This window comes from Argopecten irradians, chromosome 8, assembly GCF_041381155.1.
Source record: "Argopecten irradians isolate NY chromosome 8, Ai_NY, whole genome shotgun sequence".
In the NCBI taxonomy this organism is placed as follows: domain Eukaryota; kingdom Metazoa; phylum Mollusca; class Bivalvia; order Pectinida; family Pectinidae; genus Argopecten; species Argopecten irradians.
In genome coordinates this window covers 4,248,842-4,275,002 of record NC_091141.1, presented here as the reverse complement: position 1 = coordinate 4,275,002, position 26,161 = coordinate 4,248,842, and the positions used below count along the sequence as shown (strand labels likewise).

General features: G+C 35.5%; 1 protein-coding gene across 1 annotated transcript in view; it reads right to left on the bottom strand.

Moving 5' to 3' along the window:
• Positions 1 to 458: 458 nt before the first annotated feature.
• Positions 459 to 26,161, bottom strand: part of LOC138329141 (atrial natriuretic peptide receptor 1-like) — a 29,634-nt gene continuing 3,931 nt past the window's right edge. The window contains exons 5-22 of the mRNA XM_069275902.1: positions 25,031 to 25,122; positions 24,709 to 24,853; positions 23,878 to 23,962; positions 23,298 to 23,400; positions 22,507 to 22,602; positions 19,351 to 19,428; positions 13,080 to 13,184; positions 12,794 to 12,865; positions 12,268 to 12,418; positions 11,213 to 11,353; positions 10,279 to 10,447; positions 9,148 to 9,294; positions 5,774 to 5,897; positions 4,716 to 4,784; positions 4,126 to 4,297; positions 3,422 to 3,520; positions 1,686 to 1,777; positions 459 to 955 (exon numbers count right to left, since the gene is read on the bottom strand). Coding sequence (XP_069132003.1) covers positions 896 to 955; positions 1,686 to 1,777; positions 3,422 to 3,520; positions 4,126 to 4,297; positions 4,716 to 4,784; positions 5,774 to 5,897; positions 9,148 to 9,294; positions 10,279 to 10,447; positions 11,213 to 11,353; positions 12,268 to 12,418; positions 12,794 to 12,865; positions 13,080 to 13,184; positions 19,351 to 19,428; positions 22,507 to 22,602; positions 23,298 to 23,400; positions 23,878 to 23,962; positions 24,709 to 24,853; positions 25,031 to 25,122 — 2,000 coding nt within the window. The 3' untranslated portion in view covers positions 459 to 895. The remainder of the gene's footprint in view (positions 956 to 1,685; positions 1,778 to 3,421; positions 3,521 to 4,125; positions 4,298 to 4,715; positions 4,785 to 5,773; positions 5,898 to 9,147; positions 9,295 to 10,278; positions 10,448 to 11,212; positions 11,354 to 12,267; positions 12,419 to 12,793; positions 12,866 to 13,079; positions 13,185 to 19,350; positions 19,429 to 22,506; positions 22,603 to 23,297; positions 23,401 to 23,877; positions 23,963 to 24,708; positions 24,854 to 25,030; positions 25,123 to 26,161) is intronic.

Below are 26,161 nucleotides of genomic sequence, written 5' to 3'. Positions count from 1 at the left end.
ATATTTAATCGAGCTTGTATCCGAGGTCAGATATCCATTCAAACGTGTACCTGATTATCAGATATTCATTCGAACGTGTATCTGATCAAGGACATTATAATCTTCGTTTGGACAGATATGGTATCTTTCTAAAATGGATGGAAATTGTTCAATTCTTTAACAGTTTACGTGGTTGAAACGTTGTGAATGACTGCTGTTATATATACTAGTGGGGGCAACACCTGATGGAGTGTCGCAGATTAAATGAAGAGACTTGCGAAGGGGAGATAACTCTTGGAGCTATTTCATTATGTTAGGAAATCATATCACAGTTTTTGAAGTAAATTGAAGTAGATCTTATTAAAGACAGGGGCCCATGGGCCTTAACGGTCATCCGAGTCGGATAAAGAATGAAACAAATACATATAAACACTAAAGACTAAAGACTATACAAATGCTCATCAGGCTCTTGAAATCAGTCAATGATTATACAATGTAGCAATTTGACCTTTTAATCTTTAAAGAGTTTTTGATTCCATTACATCGGTGACATTTCCTATGAAAACTGAGCAAATAATACTCATAAATGTGTTTCCCCAATATAAACTTAAGTAAATGACCCCCTCCCCAGGGAAAAGTCTGAGACCCAAGGGCCACTAATATATGAAGAGTACTTGGTTCCATCATATCTTTGGATTAAGAAGATGATGGGTTTTTTTTTTAATTTTATATACATGTATATACAAAAGACTGTTAATACACAATTGTAGTTTTAAAGTTCCAGGATTAGGATCATCCAATTTCGATGAAAGATCATTGTCTAATGAGAGCAATGCTATCGATTAAGGCCGATTAAAAGGAGTCAAATGCACGATGTATGGAATAAATCCTCAAATAATCGTAACAATGACAATTTTCAACATGTAGAGTTCGACGCTTCCTCCAACAGCCAGTAGGTGGTCATAATGCCTTTCCCCTGAAAATCGACAATGTAACATTTATTATCTACGGATTTCGTAGTTTATGATGAGAGTGCATATGAGTTTTTGTTGTAGCTTGAATACATAAAAATCTATTTAAAGATGCCCCACCACCGACAGAGCATGAACGATACTCATCATTTGAGCACTAATTGGTGTTTAATAGTGTATATAATTTGTCTAATTAAAACCAAATATATGTAAAAATAATTTAATTTGCCTTTGGTCTATGCGCAATCAATGGTTTTTTTTTCCATATAGAACATAGTGCCAGGGATTTTTTTCGAGACGCAATAAATCATATTTAATAATTTTATATTGAAATAAAATTAGAAGCTCGAACTTTTCAATGGTGGTAATGGTGTAAAGTAAGTAACTTTTGTAACTGAAGAAAAATACTTAATCATCTGCTCCTGTTTTTGCTAGAGAAAAAAACATTTGTCAGCGGTGGAGCATCAATTTCATCGTTATAATTCGATATAATCCAGTAAAATTCCTAATTAAGCGATATCTTTTTTCTGAGATATTGAAATAAACCAATCATATGCGACGTTACAAACAGCGACGTCACTTTTACGTTATAGTAATGTAAATATTTAAGCCAATGAAAATGCTCGTTAAAAAAATGAATACTAGAAGCTTATCTAGTAGAAATGATTTGACAAAGTAATATCTTTTTTTTCTTTTGTATTTATTGGTGATGTGTTTAACCCTTTGCTTACACACCTTTATGCTGATTTCGCCTCGACACTCCACTGTGAACATGCCCGTGCTGTCCACAGCTTTCTTCGTGACGTCACTTATGTGAATCTTCGATGCTACAGAAAGAAATCGCATTAGGAATTGACTGTGAGAGTGGTAACATCGGAATATGATGAAAAACAATTTGTATCACATATTAACGACTCATACGACCATGTCATATATATTGTAGTGTTTCGACATTGTTAGTGAAGTTAGGTATATCGTATACAGCTATTTCCATCTTCTTTTTATATAATATTAGTGAAAGTTAAGGACTGTTATAAAAGCTCCCGTCTCATGAAATGACGGTATGGACATATCGAAGTGGAGCTGAATCGTATAACAACTTAATAATGTATATCAAGAAACTAACAATATCCACAGCATGTCAGAAAACTAGCAACGTGTTCTATTTAGCGGAACGTTACTTCTGGGTTCTGTTAACTAAACCCAACTACGGTAATCGTAAAACAAAAATGAGCGAGGAAAGTGAAATTATCGTTATTAGCTTTTTAAATATGAAACATAGTATATTTGCTACTCGTATGACACTAGGCTGATGTCCGCCATGTTGTATTTCGCGTTCTTAGAACGAGAAATCCACAGACGATGATAACCTTTCATTCCGAGCTACTTCCTGGTTGAATATGGATGCTCATTACGGAGTTATTAGTGTATTTTTAAAATTAAAACTAAACGAACACTGATCTAGGTCACTTTGATCTACATTCTCCATTTTTATCCTGAATTGAACGACCTCTATGCAGATTCTGTATAGGTTAACTTGACATTCCAATACAACCATTTATATTGTGGCTTATAGTGCTATCGATGGGTCTTCACCTTAAATTATTTACGCGAAAATACGAAAACAGCAAAAAATTAATTGCCTTTTCGTTAAGTAAAATTACGCCACAAGTCGCTGAACATTTTGTTTTCGCCTTGTAATATTACGCGACAGCCCAATGAACGTCGACTTTTCGCCTAACAAAATTAGAGACCACCGGCAAACTACGCCGTTCGTCGGATTGGCGACTTTCGGCGGGTTGTTGCGTATTTTTACAATGCGAAAAAGTTGCACGAAAAGGCAAGATGTGAACGGGGGGGTTCTGCGTTAGAAACAACACGAAAATGCGATATGTAACAAATCAGTCACCACATATTTAAAGGGACAATTCAGTGAGGCTAATTCTGTTACATAACCACGAAGCAAAATATGACATAAATGTATTGTTCTATATTCCTTATGAAACATATAACAAGAAATATTAATAAATTCCCGACATTCTAAGGTATTTTGATTGATACCGTTGAAATTCCAAATCGTTGATCAATACTAGCCAAAGTCATGTACGTTAATCAAATGCAAGATATAACCACCGAGGAGTTGGTGATATTATTTTTAAACAAGAACATGCACATAATAACATAAACACACTAGTGTAAAAGCGATTTGAGCAGTTCTAGACAAAAATGTCTTTACTACATTAAGGACCAGGGTACAACATACAAGACGTCCGACCACTACAAATATATGTGTAATGGTGGACAGCAAGAGAGTTTGAACTTTTCACACTAAGGTGGATTTTTCTGGCATATCAAAACCAACTAATATAATTTCTATTATAACTGGTTTGATTCCGATAAATATGCAAATTTTAATGTCCTCTTAGACTGAATTGTCCCTTTAATATGCCTTGTTTCGTTTCCATACTTACGGGCGCCCGTGGATTCCATCCTAGAGGCTGTGTTAACTGTGTCACCAAACAGACAATATCTTGGCATCTTAAGGCCTACCACCCCGGTCACACATGGCCCTGGATAACACATGTAGTTATGAAAGGTATGGAATTGAAATGTTATCGCAATGCATCAAATTATGAAATTCAGTGTCAGCATCTACCATGGTATGTAAATCTTTAAATTAACTTATCATTATCTGACGAACTCATTATAGCATTTATGATGCTAATTTCAAAAGCTGTTTTTTCTTCAATATGATGAGGAAAAAACAATAATTATCCCATGCATGGTATAAAAAGAGAAGGTCAAGAACTGTGTTATTTTGTTGTTGCTTTCAATTGTTCATTTCTTTTACTAAAATCTTAAATTGTTGCCTCTGAGGCAGTAATGCTTATTGTCGAATCGCCTCCTTAAGAGTGAAATTATTTTTCATTTTCCGGCCCATTATAAATGTATAAAGTACGTTTATTTGACAGTTTTGTTCTTAATTAATTGTATTTAAATACATAAATAAAAAGTAAAAAACAGATTACTAAGCCGTGATTCTGTATTATTCTGTGATTACAGTATATAACAGTTATTTGATATTCAGAATAACGAATACCTGTCTAACTTTACCTTGCTTATTTTGTGTACCTGATCTGTTGCGTGTGTGTTGTTGTTTGTTTTTTTTATTTACCTGTATGGATGCCGATACGTAACTTTACTTTATCCACCACATTATTGAGTTGGTGTGTAGATATCTGGCCCAGTAGGTCCAGCGCCATACGGCAGATTTCGGACACGTGTTGTGACCCGTTACGGATTGGTAGGCCAGACGCCACCATGTAAGCGTCCCCGATAGTCTCAACCTGTTACATAACATATTTAGATTCGGTTATTTTTTCGAGGATAAAAACTGCGTTTTTCACTAAGAATGAGAAATGATATTACATCGTAGATGTATATTAGTAAAGTTTCATAATGAGTTTTTTTTCTTTCTTTTGTTTTGCATTTGTTATGTTTTCATCAAATTATCAGCGTTGGTCGTTTAATATTACGGGAAGAGGAAAATCATAGTCCCCCTGCCAATACCTGTAACTCTCTACCGAGTTGGACTATTTAGTGGTAGGCATGGATGTCGGACGAATTCTTTGTATTAGTAATGAGCTTTCCATTGATGCACAATTTATGAAGTAAGTTATAGTATGAATGATAAACTATTGACCAATCGGTAATACACATGAACCAATCTTGAAATACATATATTAGCGATATCAATATACGTACCTTGTATACGTTGTATTTGTCTATAATATTATCGAACAGTGTATATACTTCATTGAGGACATCAATCACCTACAGCAATACACATTATATAATTTTATATACAATAGTGACTAAATAAAAGTAGTGAAGAGTACACCCCTTTTCTTAGCATTTTTTTTTTAAATTACTGCAAACCAACTGTCGTTCGCGGCTATTTAATTTCGCAATTTACATTTCATTTTTTTTCCTAAATTTGTTTTTTTTTCTTTTACATAAATTTTTATTCAAGAAATGCATATTAGGTATAGTATTTTACAAATAAATACATAACTTTAGCAAATTTGATTCTCTCATACTGACATTCAAATCATTCATACATATGTTTATTCTTATAATAAATACATTATATTAATTATGATTATAATCTCTTAAAATAATAACTGTTGAAAATAAAGACAGATAATATTAGTACAAGTTAATGTCATGATTTCGTCAAATAAAAAAGGGAAATACACATTATATAATTTTATATACAATAGTGACTAAATAAAAGTAGTGAAGAGTACACCCCTTTTCTTAGCATTTTTATTTTCTAATAAAGGTAATCATGACACTTTTCTTATTCGATATTATATGCAAACTTTAGATAAAGAGGTGGTCGCTGTTGCAGGTTTTACCGATTTTTATTTCTAATAAAGATAATTGTGAAACTTTTCTTAATCGTTATTATTTGCAGCAAACATTACAGAGATGGTCGCTGTTGCAGGTTTTACCGATGTTATTTCTAACAAAGATAATTGTGAAACTTTTCTTAATCGTTATAATTTGCAGCAAACATTACAGAGATGGTCGCTGTTGCAGGTTTTACCGATGTTATTTCTAACAAAGATAATTGTGAAACTTTTCTTAATCGTTATAATTTGCAGCAAACATTACAGAGATGGTCGCTGTTGCAGGTTTTACCGATGTTATTTCTAACAAAGATAACTATGATACATTTCTGAATCGATATCACATACAAGCATAAAATAAAGACGAGATCGCTAATGCAGGTTTTGAATGATTATGTAAAAGCTTACCTGTAATGCTGTAAGCTTAGAACACAGACTAGTAAAGTCCACAAGGTCGCTGAAGTAAATACTAACAGAGCTGAAACTCTCAGGTAAAACTTGTCTACCCTGAATCAGATCTCGTGCCACGCTCCTGAGGAAGCAAAAAAAAATGATGTGTATGTATGAGCAAATCGTTCAGAATTATTTTTTATTATTATTATTTATAGATGGTGCAAAATAATTCAACACCATTAAAATTAAAATGCCTGATACATATTATGTTAACCTTTGGTGACCAAAAAGAGGTAGATTTTCAACTCCAAAAGCGGTAGCATTTTTCGCGGCGCGGCAGATATATATATATATATCAATGATATTCAAATTATTACAAAACATATTTTGTTAACAAATTGTGTTTTATCTTTGATCATTACCATAGGCCTTTGTGGCTCATTTTGTACTATTGTTAATGTTAATTAAGGGTTACATTTAATTTAGAATTTAGAAGAAAAATGACAATATATATATTGAACACTTTTATTTAATTTATTTCAATGCTATTAATTACCTTTTTTTATTATTTTATTTATTTTTTGACATACTGGACTCATTTTATTTTGATTTAGTTTAAAAACTATATGTATATTTATTTCTAAAATTTACACCAATATGCTGGAGAAATAATCCCACTGTTAAAAAAATATTTAAAAAAAAAATAGTGAAATCCTCAAATATACCAATCAGGCTACTCTATTAGAATCAATCCATTCCAAAATGGCGGCTATTACGATTGCAATGTTTGTGACTTCCATGGAACACAATGAAGTTATTTTACATTATAAACGTTAGTAAAATAATCATTTCAGTTACAAGTATTGTTTGTTTTTGAAATGACATTTACTAGTTGTAAGCACAAAATGTATCCAAGGCCAGATGATTGTTTCCGTACGGTATGTAATACATATCGTTAGCTAGCCTACATTCAGACATGTGAAAGTGACACCACCACGCCAAGGTGGAAATATCCCAAGGCTGCTAATAAGCACCAGTGTGGGTGTTATTCGATCAGTTAGCCAACATTCTGAAATTTACCTGTATTACCTGGCCAACATGTCAAGTTTTACACCTGAGTGTGTTTCAGCTATAGTCTGTTCTTATTTCTATAGAACTGGTACATATAATTAGATGTTATTTGCATTAATTACTATCAATGCTGTTTTATCATCGTTAATTAGGCTGTTTGAGCAATAATAGTACATGTTTTCCTAATATATGAGATACATGTAAGTGTTGTTATAATTAATTAATCGAAATAGTAAATTATTACGTTAGTAGTGTTATGAATTATGGGTGTGAAATATTGGGATTTCATAAAGCTCCTGACATTGAAAAGGTACATAGCAGTTTCTTTATGATATTGAACTTAGAAGAGTTTCTTTATCTTTTATCAGAAAAGTCAGAAATCGAAGAAAATAATCATAGCTGGATTTTTCAGTCGAGATTGGAATTAAACAATTGTGGTTTGGGCTATATATATGATTTGGAATCGTTTCTTAAATCTGATTCTAATCTATTTAAAATCAAATTAGAAGATCTCTTTAGACAGAAATGAATGCGTTTGATAAATGTTTCATGTAAAGGAAATTTATACAAACATCTTATTTTTGTCAACCTTTTTCAAATCATTCTTTACACATTAAATTTAAGAGAAACATATGTAAATTCCGATTATCTGCACATGATTTGAATATAGAGAGGGGAAGATACAGGAATATACATGTACCTAGGAAACAAAGAATATGTTCATTTTGTAATTATGATATTGAAGATGAATTCCATTTCGTTATAAAATGTAAGGTGAATGAAGATTAAAATTTATAAAACCATATTATGTCAGAAATCCTAGCTTGTTCATTCAATTAAATTAAATACACAAAATATAAAGGAATTAAATAATTTGAGCAAATATATTTCTTTTGCTTTAGAAAGAAGAAAATTGCTGTCAGGTTAAGACCAAAAATTGTTACTCTCTCTCTCTCTCTATACCACAAAAGTTGTAGAATTTAATTTTTTTTATTTTATCTTATTTACTACATTTGCAATAAAGAACTTCATGTACATGTATTAAAATATTCATTGTGAAAAATGTGATGAAAAACATTTCTAGGGCTGCTTGCTGATGAACTTAGGTGGAAATAACTAAAAAAAATAGTAGCTATGTTCAAAATGTCATTACTTTTTTGTCCATTCTGATATATATTTATTAAAGATGAAATTTATCTAACTAATTTATTTAAAAGTAGTAGTAGCTATGTTCAAAATGTAATTACTTTTTGGTTCCATTCTGATATATATTCATTAAAAATGAAATTATTTGAAAGTAGTAGCTATGTTTGAAATCTACTACTGGATGTATGAATTATGATATACAATGTGTATTTATAAATAAATAAACATGTAATACTTAAATATCCAGCGTTTTTTTCTCTTAACATAAAGTACAATTCCGTAAAAGTTGAAAGTGTTATGAAACAGTCTATAACCTTACCTATAATTATCTGCTATTGTTCTATCTTTCACAACCAGTCTCACCTGGCCAACAAAATACCTTACCTGTATACCTCAAAATTCAGAATGTATTCTAAGTGAGAAGACACGGTCAGGGAGTGTTCACACCTCTTTCGTTTACTTAATTATCAAGCCAGTGCGCATGCCCCTACTTTATCTGGTTATACATTTTGAAGCCACCATGGCGGTCCCAACCCACTAACACAATTTCAGAAATGGGAAGAATTTTTTTAAAAGATGTTTTGCAGAAATTGGAATATTTGGATATAAAGCGGTAGGCGGAAGATCGGCCTCAAAAGCGGTAGACTTCCGCGTGAATCGGGTTAACAAATGTTTTGTCTTTGTATGTGATGACGGGGTACCATGTAGTGGATGTGTCCTCTGGATTATCAATGATCCCAATGACAAAAATTATCGACAATTGCATGCGAAGAAAAGTTTTGAATAAAGATAAAACAAAGAACCTTTTACTTAAATAAGAGCAAAATATTCTTTCATCAATAGAGTGAAGTTTTGAGACTATTTAACAGTTGGCGTCCAGAAGGAGACAAATCAATAAGAATGTCTTTTATTTGGGAATTGCCGGTCTTTTGGTCATGATCCGACACTTGGAATCAGCCAAGATAAGTAAACCCCATTTTGAATGTTTAAAGGAATCGACATTTTTTAAATTTATTATTCTAAATAAGAGGCCACCTTTCCCTAAGACATCCTATGAAAAAGAAAGGGCAACATAATCGTCATCATGGATGATGGTAAAAAAATAGGATATGGTATTCCTATAAACACGGGTCTAAGAACGTTTTTTCTACAATACATTTTAAGTTAAATACCTTGGAAGAATCTGATGCAGAAGTTCCTCGGAGCGTTTCTTCTCCAATAAAAGCTGTTTCGTACGTTCTTCCACGATGTCTTCTAGATTTGTGGCGTATTTTTCCATCCGTTGTAATAGCATGTCAACAAAGTTTGTATGTTTGGCCCTGACAAATAAGTCGATAAATCATTTAGTGTCGCTGTATAGTAAAGCATATAAATACCAATGATAGTCCATGTTACACTAGGTCTACCGGTTATACTACAACACTGCTGTAATGCGGTCTTTGGACAGAAGTTTGGTTTGCAGTCAACTTTGTTTACATTTGGACACGATATCAGAACAGTCTTTGAGGCAGTGCAGAGGAAGCGTTACGTTATTAACTCAAATAAGACTGAATGTAATAAACTTTCACATGTACAATAGACAAATTCAACGATGTTACTGTAGCTGTGAGAGCATATCTATCGGTTTAGTTGAATAATTCATATCAAAAATAAAAATGTGTTTTAGTTTTACTCGGCATTTATTATGACCATTGCCATTTGACGTAGAAAAGAAATGTATTCCGAGTAGAAGTACATAAGTATTTTATTTTCAATATTATCACATTCTTGTATGTGTTTGTACATGTAAGATCTCATGTTGTCATATAAATATATAATGTACACATATTGTTTTAATTGATATGATATTTATAGCTCTTATGTGGATTGGTTTAATTACTTTTCAATTTTACAATTACGCCTCTGGGTCAGTTTAATTGTCTGACAAGACATAGCTATGTTAACGTATTTCCAAGAACATATCCCAGATCACGAGGTTATATCGCATGCGTAGTCATGCCATACAGCCTTAGTCGATATGAGTGTAGTTTACCGGATACTACATCCGTAGGTATGAGAGAAAAATGTTTTTTTAGCTCGCTTTTATAGGAAAGAGTTGGATATGATAACACCATTGCATCGGCGTTTGAAGTATAGGATTATAAGTGTTGTGATGGGTATGAACACTCAGTTTAAAGATATATATGCATGATGCATACACACTTTTTATCAAATTAGTTATGTTCGCTCAAGTACACCTAAAGTGATTTATATTCATGCAAAATATTACTATAATAAACAGGATATAAAATCTTAATGCCTACCCCATAATCTTTCGCAATGACCTGGTAATACTATGGAAATCCGGCCGGTCTTCTGGTACTTCGGCCCAACAGCGTTCTAGCAAGTCGATGAGCACGGGAGGACCGCGATCCTTGGGAACTATGGGTCGAAACAAGGGTTCGTCCCTCGCTTTTATCATATCTACAATTTCTAAACAAACATACGGATAATATGACGATTTTTAGCCCACTCGATTAAGCACAACCATTCACGTAATCAAAGTTACAATAAATTATGCAGAATCATTCGTGAAATGTAATGCTAATGAAATGCACTTCCACTTTTGCACTTTTTACGAACATTTTCAATTTGTTATTGTTTTCTTCTTTTCTGTTTATTTTATGCATATATGTAATTGAGTCAGTAAGTTTCTTTCTACGCTTTTAATATTCTATAATAGGAGATGAGAAATGTAGTGGCCTGACTGAGCCTCGACCCCTGGACATCTGAACACTAGCTGGGTGCACTAGAGACTGAGCTATCTCATCACCAATGATGGACCCAGTCCAGTTCCACTAACCTTCGTGAACTAAATGCGGTTTAGCCTGCGTGACTATGCTGTAGTTAATTTGATTAAAATAGTGATACTACCAGCATAAAAACACAATGTTTCTCATTTACAATGTTCATTACATTCACAATTTATATATAGCTATACTGGCCAGCTAATTAATAACATCCGCTGTCTAAAAAGGTGCTTAATTAAGGGACGTATGTATAGTCAGTGGTATTCTAATTATAAATTCGTCATCAGGATACAATAACAATTACTGCAGCATGATACAACACCACACAATACCAACAGAATAGTAACGTATTTGTTTTGTATTTTTCTCATATAAACGACGCCAATCTATCTGTAAGTGTCATAGTTTTTTTGTATTATTTGTATATAACGACACAGCCTACATTTACCTTGTACGTCCATGACGGTTCTATAAGCGTCGTATGGATTGGCTCGTGATAGTACCTCCACTATGATAATGGCAAAGCTGAACACATCCCCCTTAGCACTGTGTCCTCCGCCACGTAAATGTTCCGGGGCCACCCACAACTCTGAATGAAACAGTATTTCTATGGTGTATGTGCATATTACAGAGTTATCTGCTATTACGAATACGTGTTGATTGTTACGCAACATTTTCAGAGAAAAGTTAAGCTAAGAATATAAAGTTAACTAGCTAATAACACAGGTAGCGTTTCCCCATAATCTAGATATAAAGGGAGAAAAAATGGCATAAACACTTCAACCCACGGTCATACTCGTCCGCATTCATATATAGAATCGACATTTTATTGGATATTATTTTGTTTCAATTTGGATCTCTTCACATGTTTGATTCGGTTCATCTTCTTACATTTGTGTTCCGCTTAACTGTTTTAGGCTGATGTGTATTACAAATATACCTTCTCGTGCGGGTGTAAGTATTCATTGTGACGTCATTATTTTGTGAGCGAAACTCACGTCAAGTATCAATCTCTCCCAGGGAGCATTGCTGTCCCATTACCTTCACCTGTGTAAACGGCAATCTTTCCCAGGGTACATTGCGGTTCCCAAAATTTCACCTCTGTCAACAGCACACGAACTGGCCGTCTGTTGACCTCGGATCATAGAATATTAAACCGAACAATAATGGATTCTTTTTGCGGATACGCTAGATTTTCTTTTAAGTAAATAGTTACGATTTGCATACGATGTCCGCCGTTTCAAAAACAATCACTGTCACGTCATATATACAGGGGCACAATGCATTAATCAATCGTCACGACGTAATATTATGTGGCCCGAGGTTAACAGATGGTCAGTTCGTGAGCTGTTAAAAGAGGTGAATGTGGGGACAGCAATGAACCCTGGGAGAGATTGGTCAAGTGTTACAAAATGCTTGCAAACTAGTGACGTCACAAACAATATCTACCCCAAGGGCAGATAACTCTGTAATTTGCAAATAGATCATTACAAATTGTCTGACCTTGTCCGTAGTGTGAGATTCTGGCATTCCTGTACAGTGTGGGCAGACCATAGTCAGATATCTTCACCACAAACCGGCTGTCCACCATACAACATTTAGACGTCAGATAACCGTGGTAGCGCAGACATGACGACTGGATAAACGACATCCCCTATACATACAGTATCATGGTAATGGTTCATCAGGTGATGTACACTTAATTCGTCATAAAAACACAGTAGAAAAGTAAGTATGTCATTATTTCTCTTCATTCAGAGATGTCATAGTTGATATGCATTGTTTAGATGGTATAGCTTAAAAACCGGATGAAACCAGAACTATTGAATATGCCTCCCAAAATGTTTTAAAAAGTAGCAGATTTTATCCTATTTTGAGGTTCATTTGAAAGATTCTAGATTTATATTGTTGTTGTTGAGATGAACGATGTTGTGCTATGCTTATAATACGATATGATACCTCATTAATTAATAACAAATATACATCGTTTGTAAAATCCTTATAACCACATTATTCTTTATATACGTACCGCAGCAATGTCCTTCAAAATTGATATTTTGAACGATATATCCATTTTGATATTGTCATTTTCTAGTATATCCTGAAAGGTCAAACTTAAACAATTGTGAAAAGTTCAAACAAACTCGTGATTCTACATGACATTAAAATTAAAGTCAGGAGTTTTACAAGATCGTGTTACAAGTTCTTCTAGTGCAAATAAATACGTAAGCGTAAGACCTAAATTTTACATTTTACAATCAATTTAATTTCTGTTCATGTTTATTACCAACATATACCATATATACGATATATACCTCGATGCATCCTTTACTGCAGAACTCGTGGACTATACAGACTTTGTTTGGCTCAACACCAACCCCAACAAGTCGCGCCAGATTCTCGTGCGTCATCGACCGCACCTAAAACACGTACACAATACACCATACATATTCACCTATAACGTGTGTCATCGACCGCACCCAAAACACGTACTTATCACACCATACATATTCACCTATAAAGTGTGTCATCGACCGCACCTAAAGCACGTACATATTCACCTATAACGTGTGTCATCGACCGCACCTAAAACACGTACGTTTCACACCATACATATTCACCTATAACGTGTGTCATCAATCGCACCTAATTCACGTACATAACACACCATACATATTCACCTATGACGTGTGTCATCGACCACACCTAAAACATGTACATAATATACCATACATATTCACCTATGACGTGTGTCATCGACCGCACCTAATACACGTACATAATATACCATACATATTCACCTATGACGTGTGTCATCGACCGCACCTAATACACGTACATAGCTCACCATACATAATCACCTTTGACGTGTGTCATCGACCGCACCTGAAACACGTACATAACACACCATACATATTCACCTATAACGTGTGTCATCGACCGCACCTAAAACACGTACATAACACACCATACATATTCACCTATAACGTGTGTCATCGACCGCACCTGAAACACGTACATAACACACCATACATATTCACCTATAACGTGTGTCATCGACCGCACCTAAAACACGTACATAACACACCATACATATTCACCTATAACGTGTGTCATCGACCGCACCTAAAACACGTACATAACACACCATACATATTCACATATAACTTGTGTCATCGACCGCACCTAAAACACGTACATAACACACCATACATATTCACCTATGACGTGTGTCATCGACCGCACCTAAAACACGTACATAACACACCATACATATTCACCTATAACGTGTGTCATCGACCGCACCTAAAACACGTACTTAACACACCATACATATTCACCTATAACATGTGTCATCGACCGCACCTAAAACACGTACATAGGTCATCATACATATTCACCTATGACGTGTGTCATCGACCGCACCTGAAACACGTACATACCACACCATACATATTCACCTATAACGTGTGTCATCGACCGCACCTAAAACACGTACATAACACACCGTACATATTCACCTATGACGTGTGTCATCGACCGCACCTAAAACACGTACATAACACACCGTACATATTCACCTATAACGTGTGTCATCGACCGCACCTGAAACACGTACATAACACACCATACATATTCACCTATAACGTGTGTCATCGACCGCACCTAAAACACGTACATAACACACCATACATATTCACCTATAACGTGTGTCATCGACCGCACCTAAAACACGTACATAACACACCATACATATTCACCTATAACGTGTGTCATCGACCGCACCTAAAACACGTACATAACACACCATACATATTCACCTATAACGTGTGTCATCGACCGCACCTAAAACACGTACATAACACACCATACATATTCACCTATAACGTGTGTCATCGACCGCACCTAAAACACGTACATAACACACCATACATATTCACCTATAACGTGTGTCATCGACCACACCTAAAACACGTACATAACACACCATACATATTCACCTATAACGTGTGTCATCGACCGCACCTAAAACACGTACATAACACACCATACATATTCACCTATAACGTGTGTCATCGACCGCACCTAAAACACGTACATAACACATACCATACATATTACACTTATGACGTGTGTCATCGACCGCACCTAAAACACGTACTTAACACACCATACATATTCACCTATAACGTGTGTCATCGACCGCACCTAACACACGTACTTAACACACCATACATATTCACCTATAACGTGTGTCATCGACCGCACCTAAAACACGTACATAACACACCATACATATTCACCTATAACGTGTGTCATCGACCGCACCTAAAACACGTACATAACACACACGTACATATTCACCTATGACGTGTGTCATCGACCGCATCTGAAACACGTACATAACACACATTACATTTTCACCTATAACGTGTGTCATCGACCGCACCTAAAACACGTACATAACACACCATACATATTCACCTATAACGTGTGTCATCGACCGCCACCTAAAACACGTACATAACACACCATACATATTCACATATAACTTGTGTCATCGACCGCACCTAAAACACGTACATAACACACCATACATAATCACCTATGACGTGTGTCATCGACCACACCTAAAGCACGTACATAATGTACATAATACACCATACATGTACACTTATGACGTGTGTCATCGCCGCAACTAAAACACGAACTTAACACCATACATATTCACCTATAACGTGTGTCATCGACCGCACCTAAAACACGTACATAACACACCGTACATATTCACCTATGACGTGTGTCATCGACCGCACCTAAAACACGTACATAACACACCATACATATTCACCTATAACGTGTGTCATCGACCGCACCTAAAACACGTACATAACACACCATACATATTCACCTATAACGTGTGTCATCGACCGCACCTAAAACACGTACATAACACACCATACATATTCACCTATAACGTGTGTCATCGACTCACCTAAAACACGTACATAACACACATACATATTCACCTATAACGTGTGTCATCGACCGCATCTGAAACACGTACATAACACACCATACATATTCACCTATAACGTGTGTCATCGACCGCACCTAAAACACGTACATAACACACCATACATATTCACCTATAACGTGTGTCATCGACCGCACCTAAAACACGTACATAACACACCATACATATTCACCTATAACGTGTGTCATCGACCGCACCTAAAACACGTACATAACACACCATACATATTCACCTATGACGTGTGTCATCGACCACACCTAAAGCACGTACATAATGTACATAACACACCATACATGTACACTTATGACGTGTGTCATCGCCGCAACTAAAACACGAACTTAACACACCATACATATTCACCTATAACATGTGTCATCGACCGCACCTGAAACACGTACATACCACAACCATACATATTCACCTATAACGTGTGTCATCGACCGCACCTAACACACGTACTTAACACACCATACATATTTACCTATAACGTGTGTCATCGACCACACCTAAAACACGTACATAACATACCATACATATTCACCTATAACGTGTGTCATCGACCGCACAAAAAACAGGTACATAACACACCATACATATTCGACTATAACGTGTGTCATCGACCGCACATAAAACACGTACCTAACACACCATACATATTCACCTATAACGTGTGTCATCGACCACACCTAAAACACGTACATCACACACCATACATATTCACCTATGACGTGTGTCATCGACCGCACCTGAAACACGTACATACCACACCATACATATTCACCTATAACGTGTGTCATCGACCGCACCTAAAACACGTTATAAACACACAATACATATTCACCCATAACGTGTGTCATCGACAGCACCTAAAGCACGTACATATTCACCTATAACATGTGTCATCGACCGCACCTAAAACACGTACTTAACACACCAGACATATTCACCTATAACGTGTGTCATCAATCGCACCTAATTCACGTACATAACACACCATACATATTCACCTATGACGTGTGTCATCGACCACACCTAAAACATGTACATAATACACCATACATATTCACCTATGACGTGTGTCATCGACCGCACCTAATACACGTACATAACACATACCATACATATTCACCTATTACGTGTGTCATCGACCGCACATAAAACAGGTACATAACACACCATACATATTCACCTATAACGTGTCATCGACCGCACCTAAAACACGTACATACCACACCATACATATTTACCTATAACGTGTGTCATCGACAAAACCTAAAACACGTACATAACACACCATACATATTCACCTATGACGTGTGTCATCGACCGCACCTAAAACACGTACATAACACACCATACATATTCACCTATAACGTGTGTCATCGACCACACCTAAAACACGTACATAATGGACATAACACACCATACATGTACACTTATGACGTGTGTCATCGCCGCACCTAAAACACGTACGTAACACACCATACACATTCACCTATAACGTGTGTCATCGACCGCACCTGAAACACGTACATACCACACCATACATATCACCTTCACCTATAACGTGTGTCATCGACCGCACCTAAAACACGTACATAACACACCATACATATTCACCTATAACGTGTGTCATCGACCGCACCTAAAACACGTACATAACACACCATACATATTCACCTATAACGTGTGTCATCGACCGCACCTTAAACACGTAAATAACACCTACTAACACATCCATACATATTCACCTATGACGTGTGTCATCGACCGCACCTAACACACGTACTTAACACACCATACATATTAACCTATAACGTGTGTCATCGACCACACCTAAAACACGTACTTAACACACCATACATATTCACCTATAACGTGTGTCATCGACCGCACCTAACACACGTACTTAACACACCATACATATTAACCTATAACGTGTGTCATCGACCACACCTGAAACACGTACATAACACACCATACATATTCACCTATAACGTGTGTCATCGACCGCACCTAAAACACGTACATAACACACCATACATATTCACCTATAACGTGTGTCATCGACCGCACCTAAAACACGTACATAACACACCATACATATTCACCTATGACGTGTGTCATCGACCGCACCTAAAACACGTACATAACACACCATACATATTCACCTATAACGTGTGTCATCGACCGCACCTAAAACACGTAAATAACACACCATACATATTCACCTATAACGTGTGTCATCGACCGCACCTAAAGCACGTACTTAACACCATACATATTCACCTATAACGTGTGTCATCGACCGCACCTAACACACGTACTTAACACACCATACATATTCACCTATAACGTGTGTCATCGACCACACCTAAAACACGTACATAACACACTATACATATTCACCTATGACGTGTGTCATCGACCGCACCTGAAACACGTACATACCACACCATACATATTCACCTATAACGTGTGTCATCGACCGCACCTAAAACACGTTATAACACACAATACATATTCACCCATAACGTGTGTCATCGACCGCACCTAAAACACGTACATAACACACAATACATATTCACCTATAACGTGTGTCATCGACCGCACCTAAAACACATACATAACACACAATACATATTCACCCATAACGTGTGTCATCGACTGCACCTAAAACACGTACATAACACACCATACATATTCACCTATAACGTGTGTCATCGACCGCACCTAAAACACGTACATAACACACCATACATATTCACCTATAATGTGTGTCATCGACCACACCTAAAACACGTACATAACACACTATACATATTCACCTATGACGTGTGTCATCGACCGCACCTAAAACACGTACATAACACACCATACATATTCACCTATAACGTGTGTCATCGACCGCACCTAAAACACGTACATAACACACCATACATATTCACCTATAATGTGTGTCATCGACCACACCTAAAACACGTACATAACACACTATACATATTCACCTATGACGTGTGTCATCGACCGCACCTAAAACACGTACATAACACACCATACATATTCACCTATAACGTGTGTCATCGACCGCACCTAAAACACGTACTTAACACACAATACATATTCACCTATAACGTGTGTCATCGACCGCACCTAAAACAGGTATATAACACACAATACATATTCACCTATAACGTGTGTCATCGACCGCACCTAAAGCACGTACTTAACACACAATACATATTATCCTATAACGTGTGTCCTCTCTAGAATTTCCTTTGGTGTTTTTTTTATACTTTTTCCGAAGCCGTCACGCAAAATTGTAAACGTTTTCTTTTCGTTTTTATTTTCGTTTTCTGCATAGAGGTAAATGTGCAACAATGAACGGCGAAATAAACTGAATCATACTTCATTCTATTTGGTTCATGAACTATGTATATAAAGATTCATAGTGCAACAATACACAACATCCTCAGTACTGTTAAAAAACCTCCATTTTTGTAAAGCGCGATTGCTAATTAATTAGATACGGATATGTGCAGACGTACCTGTTGTAGCTCCTTTAATACCTGTCGTGATACATCTACCTTCTTCTGTCGGACCATTCGGACTGACACAGGCGTACCCTAGTTCGAAAAACCAACAAAATAAACATCAGGTAGATTCCATATATAGGTCACTTGGAAACACGGCCTACCTTCTTCAAAAATGAAAACAACAAAACTAATATGAATTTGTTTCATCGAAGAGCATATCTAGTTATTAAAGGTTTTTAGTACTTTGTACTGTTAAGGTAAGTACATGGATTTCTCTCATACCTACACGTGAAATACTGGCTGATCCAGGGCAATACACACATGTCGCCTGAAACTGTATTGGATAACTACCCATGCAATAATGCCTCGTGACGCCAAAGCGTCAATATAATACTCAATTTTAACATTTACTTTTTTTTAGAAACTATTGGTTTACAAAATTCCATCATTTATTGGTGTTTTATTACTGTACCCGATTTTTTTTGTTAATAGTCTCGTTACAAATATTGTTGATTTAAAATCTCATTTGATACATTTCAGCCTTTGAAATGTCGATTTTTGGGGAAAAATATCTACTTAAAGATTATATATATGTTATACACAATTATATATATGTTATACACAATCGAACACATGCCCAATTCTTTTTCTGAAAAAAAAGAAGATTTTTTCGCTTAAAAATCAGTTTGTATTCAAACTAATAAGTACAAACCATCAGCAATAGGTATAAAGTTAGAACGAAGCCTCTTTCATTAGCACTAATGGAAATGTATATACATTGTTATAAATATGATTCATTTGAGGTCCTTTATGCCTTTGAAAAAAATGCAAACGAGATAAAAGTACATTTAAAGTAGAAATGCACCTAGACGTTTAACATATTTGGGTGAAATCGGAGCGTGAGAGTATTTTGTAACTCCAACTTTCTGCACCGCTAATCATTCCATGTATGATTTGTGACAGCTGATCTTTGAGTGCCGTTCTGTATCATTAGTCTGCATAACTAATATTGCTAATACCACGAGCTACTAATAACAAATTTAGTTCAGTGATTATTACTCTCGGAAGTAATCAGATTATGCTGGTCTGATATACGGTTATCTACTTAGTCCGGAATTCATAGCAATGGAAATCACCTATTTATACACATTCAGTACATCTGGCCAAAAAGCATCTGCGTACATAACACCTTATCTAATATTCGACGTGATAATTTTCAATTATCACAACATCTAACTGGTATTGGATCTAACACGTTTAAATGTTCATATGGGCATTGGTGTACTTATTACCCCCTCCCCCCACAATTTTTTTGTAAAACATTTGGTTTCGTTATTGGACGTTCTTGTTTGCACAATAAGTAAAGCAGATATAATATTATGATCTAGGCTAAATATTGGATATGTATATCTTGTCGTTAATCACAGATATAATCACTAGAGAGGGAAACTCATGGAATCAGTATGGTGTTGAATCTGTCAACCAGAAACTTCATTACAAATTGTGATGTTTTTAACGGTATAAAATAATTAAAAAAAATCGAGTCAATGATAATTCTCGTTACAAGCACAATTTAATTAGTTCCATCGCTTTGTTAACCCCTTTTAAACCTTAAGCTTCTCATATTCGTAGATATTATTACTTTTTTTTAAAAAGAAACGCATAATACTTATTTCTAATCATTTTTCTAATAATGAAATATCAAATTAATTTCAATTGTTATGTATGAGTTTTAGGGCAATACCCAGTTGTCTTTTAAAACGAATAGGTATTAGGTGAAGGTCATTTACGGGGATCATATTTCCTTCCAAGTATGCAGAGTGTTCCAACATGACAACGCGGCACCACATACAGCTCTCATTACAACAGCATTCCTGCAGAGAAACAACGTCGATGTCCTTCCATGTCATTCCAAACCGCCAGATTTTAACCCATTGAACATCTATGGGATGACTTAGATAGACGTGTCCATCAAAGACAACCTGCATCGCAATCGCGGTAACTTGTGAATGCATTTTAGTGGGCAAAGATTCCACAACAAGTCATGTGTAGTCTGACGTCATCTATGGGAAAACGCGGTCAAGCAGTTGTTGATGCTAGTGGTGGATATAAGCGATATTGACTTAAAGTGACCTTGAACTGCAAAATGTGCAATGAACTGTAAAGAACTGTAAATTTAGTATTCGTATTAACATTCAATTACCTTATATATATATAAAGTATCCAGTTTTAAAGCATATGTGTTTATTTATTATCAGTCTCAAGATTCAATTATACATTTCTTTTTTTGGACTGTATAGATTATAATATACAAACATTACGTTCTAACTTTTTATTGATTTTATTAGCGTAGTTGTGAACTCCAAGAATTTTATATCATGGAATTCAGTCCAGTTCAGTTCTGACAATAATTGTACATTTGATTTTCTCAACCAATGCTTGGTATAACTGATTACACAGCCCTACATGTATTTTGTTGGATTGTTCGTGTACACAGAATCATACTTGATTTAGCGCAATGATGTAAACACCAGAGGCGTTACAAATAGAATATTGCTGAGAGAAGACGACATTATATAGTCAGAATAATAAGTTTTTCTTTTCTCTTCGTAAAAACACCGAAAATTAATAAAACGGCTGCTCCTGATTTATTTAAGGACTCTATCATGCTTTGGTCGATTTCATGGGGTGATGTATTGAATTGCTCTTGAAACAAGCAGTTCATGTTGAAGTTGTTTCAAGAGCAACATAATTCATCACCCCATGAAATCGCCCAAACCAAGATTCAATCCTTATATTTCAATCCAATAGATTAGATTTTTATTGATTTTTATCAAACCCTTTTGCGATTCCCTGGGCTTGTGCAAGTCTTCAACGAGAAACGTAAGAAAATAAATTTAGAAATGAATTCAAAAATCATCCACCGAAGCTTCGCAAGGACAATGTCTAGATTGTGCGATACGATTGTCTTCCGTTTGAATAAAAATAGAGAGTCACCGTAACGTGACGGGAACGGAAAGGTTCTAGTGGTTTGTGTAGCTTTTATAAGTAATCTCAATTTCAGGTGAAATTCAGGTCGATTTCTTTTCATGCAAAACTGACCTTACTTTTTTGAAAATAGAGTAAGTTGGATAAGGTAATGAAAAGCAAATACTAATGAGAAATTACCCTGTATGTAGCGAAGCCGGCTAAGTACTGGGTTCCCGTCAGGTCTGTATTTAATTGGGAGGAGCGCAGGGATACAGAGGAAGTGGCGTAGCTCCGCTATAGGAGGAGACGATACACAGCAAAGTTTTTAAACTGTTTCGTCGATAATCCAGGGATTACTATTACAGTCGTTATATCCATCCCTGGACTCATAGTAAAGCTTGACCCCACAAAACAGAACCGGTAATTTAGTCCTTTGATGTACAGCAACGTATACCGGAACATGGTGAATGACTGTGTGGCTTTGAAGTTGGATATAGTCTTCAAAGCAAGTCTTTGCAGGCTTGTGATTGATCAAATATTTTCTCCTGAACTGCTTTCAGTTTGACTTCGAGATAATTCATAGGTAGATATAACGTCAGTAATAGTAACCCCTGGAGTGTCGAGGGTGATAAACTGGATACATCTTAACATATTCAAAGTAATATAACTCAACAGACAAGTTTTATCGATATTATAATGTTTTGAGGACTATGGCTTGATAACAATGCTTCTAAACAAGCAAACATTCTACCGGTATTGATTAAAGTATGAGAAAATAATCAGACATTGGTCTGTCATGACAATGTGAGATATTTCAACCTTCGTGAAATATTTAGACTGTCAACTCTCGGCAAGCCTCGTGTTGACTAGCCAAAATATTCACTTGAGTTAAATGTTGGATTCTGTTTGTGTATTTGAGTAAATGAAACATATATTTAAATTCAGATATCAGAAAAAATACATATTGAAATGGAAAACTAAATAATTACCATTGATCCCACGGACATGCTGTAGCCGTCAGCATGGAAGTTAATGTCATCATACTTAATCATCCAAGTCATATTCTGAAGTTCCCGCTCCTTTTTCAAATGTCTACGTCAAGGTAACAATTATACTTATTACTTATTGTAACGGGAAATTTATATACAGCAACGTCAAAAGAAAAAATAGATGTTTTGATATTTGGTTCAACGAAAACAACAAGTTTTTACATAACAAACCAGTATTGTTATACAATATAATCATGTAAAATCGTATGACCATTCACCAGTCAAGTTCGCTCAACGTGTCATGTTCTCAAAAGCACGTGTTTCACTTCAATGTTGTAGAATACATAATACAAAATACAAAGTCACGTGGGCCTAGGGAATTTGCTCGCAGCTGGCGATCAGTCAATTTCTGTCGAAAAACATGTCACAAAACATCTAGCTTATCAATTAATGTTTTCAGTTGGAATGGAGAAAGGACATTCTTATGGACAAAAGCGTGGATTTTTTTTAAGATTTGCATAAAGAACATGTCACAACAAAAGTTTCGCGACAAAACGAGCACTTTTTTTTAAAAACTAACCTCAATATAATGATGGTACCAGCGAGAATGACGACGAGGATGGTGGAGATAGCGGCGATGACATAAACTAGGGTCGATGAAATATCTACATAAAACAGAGATACAATTTGTATGCTTGAGTGAATGCAATAATATTACGTTGTGTGTTAATATTTTAATATTTGTAAATGTCATAAACAATCGACAAAATTATTGTGTTCCTATAGTAGTTATACAACCACCACTAAAGACTGTTTTACATAACTGACCCGTTTTGTCGTGTCATATACTCGCATCATTTCCATATGTAAACAATTGTCATATCACGCACTACTTAACGGTCTTTGATGACGTCAAAGAATTATGTGGCGCGGCATAGTTACATGTATATCAATTGAAAGAAATATCCTATCGAATCTAGAATTTACTCGCCTTACAGAATAATGAAAAATGATTTTCTTATGTTATTTTCAAAATTAATAGCAATTAAGTTAATAGTCACGACAGCATCATTAAACTTGATACCATTTATCACTCCAATAGCAACTCGCATTAAGAATGAAAGTATAACGCGTGTTATTAAATCCATATTCCTGGCAACCTATGTGCGATTATTAATCTAATGATCAGATAATGATATTTTATTAATGCCGTGTATCATCATATGTATAATTCAACAACAAGCCTACTATACTTAATATACCTAATGGATGATTGTTCCTTTCGAAGAGCACTTCATGGCTTGAATACAAACTGATCACCATGAAAACTTTTCTATCAGGCCCACAACATGACTGTTGAGTTCCTCGATATTTTAATGCAAAATCAATGGGGTATTAAATAGTCCATTACCGTTTCTATGACATTCCGGGTTGTTTCCTTGGAAACCACAAACAGGGGTATTGAGTGGTGGTCCTGTTCTACCCCCAGACCAGTGCACTGATTTCGCCGGAACGGGATTGTACCATTGGCGGTCTCCGAAAAAATTGGCAATAACCTTTAAGTACGTTAAACAAAATCGTTAGTGTAGGATGTCTGTTAATAACAACATCTAACAAATGGATTAATGCATTTTAATCTGATTTTAAAAAGCGCGGTATCCATGTGTGATAAATCTGACTACTTGTATGTATAACACAATATCAATATTGAGATTACTTGAGATTGCACATACTTGGAATTCGCCTGTTTCCGGGTCAAGGTCAAGGATAGAGTAGCTGGTGTCACGATCGCCATTATCATCAATGATCACACTTCCGGTTACACCTTTCAGATCACAATGTAAATGAAGTACAGTACATTTTATTTTGCATACACCATTTCCAATTTTTGATGCAATTAAGGGCTAAGGGTTTTATTTTGAATAATGATAAGAATAATACGAGTTACATCTACATCGAATTACGTAACAAATTTGCATATACATAAACGAAAAGAAAGGTATGGCACTGCTTTGTCACTTGATGCTTTGTCATTACTGACTTTGAAATAGACACATAACTTATGTCCAACCTTAAGTTTATCAATTACTGCATTCGCCATTCGTCAGTCTTCCATTTCATCACTTTTAACAATATATATATATATATATCTATGTTTAGAAAATTCTATTGATGACAGAATAAGCAATGCATATGTGACCTCACCTTGCATTTGTTTGTGTAATAGAAAATAGCATTAAATGAAAAATAAAATAAAGTCCATGCTCATTATACTCTGCGTAAACAGAGTAAACATATATGCTAGAAATTTGGCCTGTAATCTTAGCATAATGGAATGTTGTTACATGTAGTGGAATAATAGAATCTTACAAGGGTCTGTCAAGTGGACAGGGATATCTAAACCCGAGTGAAAGATTTTGGCTGGTCAACCCGAGGGTTGGCGACCAAAATCTTTCACAAGGTTAAAGATATCCCTGTCCACTTGACAGACCCATGTAAGAATTTTTCTCCCATAATGAAAAAAAAATCAGACTTTGAATCATTTTTATAGTGTTGACAATTAATGGCGTCCTCGACAATAATCTCCGCATATATCGATGAAGTCATTGTCAAGCGCGTGTGAGCTGTTTTTCCCTACCCCGGTAAAGACAGAGTTATCTTTTCCCTAGTAACCGCGTTATTACCCTCTCAGGTATGGGAGAAAATTTAAACCGAAGATTTTGATTGAATTTCGTAATCTAGTCGTATTGACCTCTCTATCTGCTTCATTACATTTTAATTATTATGGTTATTATATCAGTTAATCGCGGTGCAAAATTCGATAACTAATACATATATTAATCCTCGATGTCTTTAACCCTTTT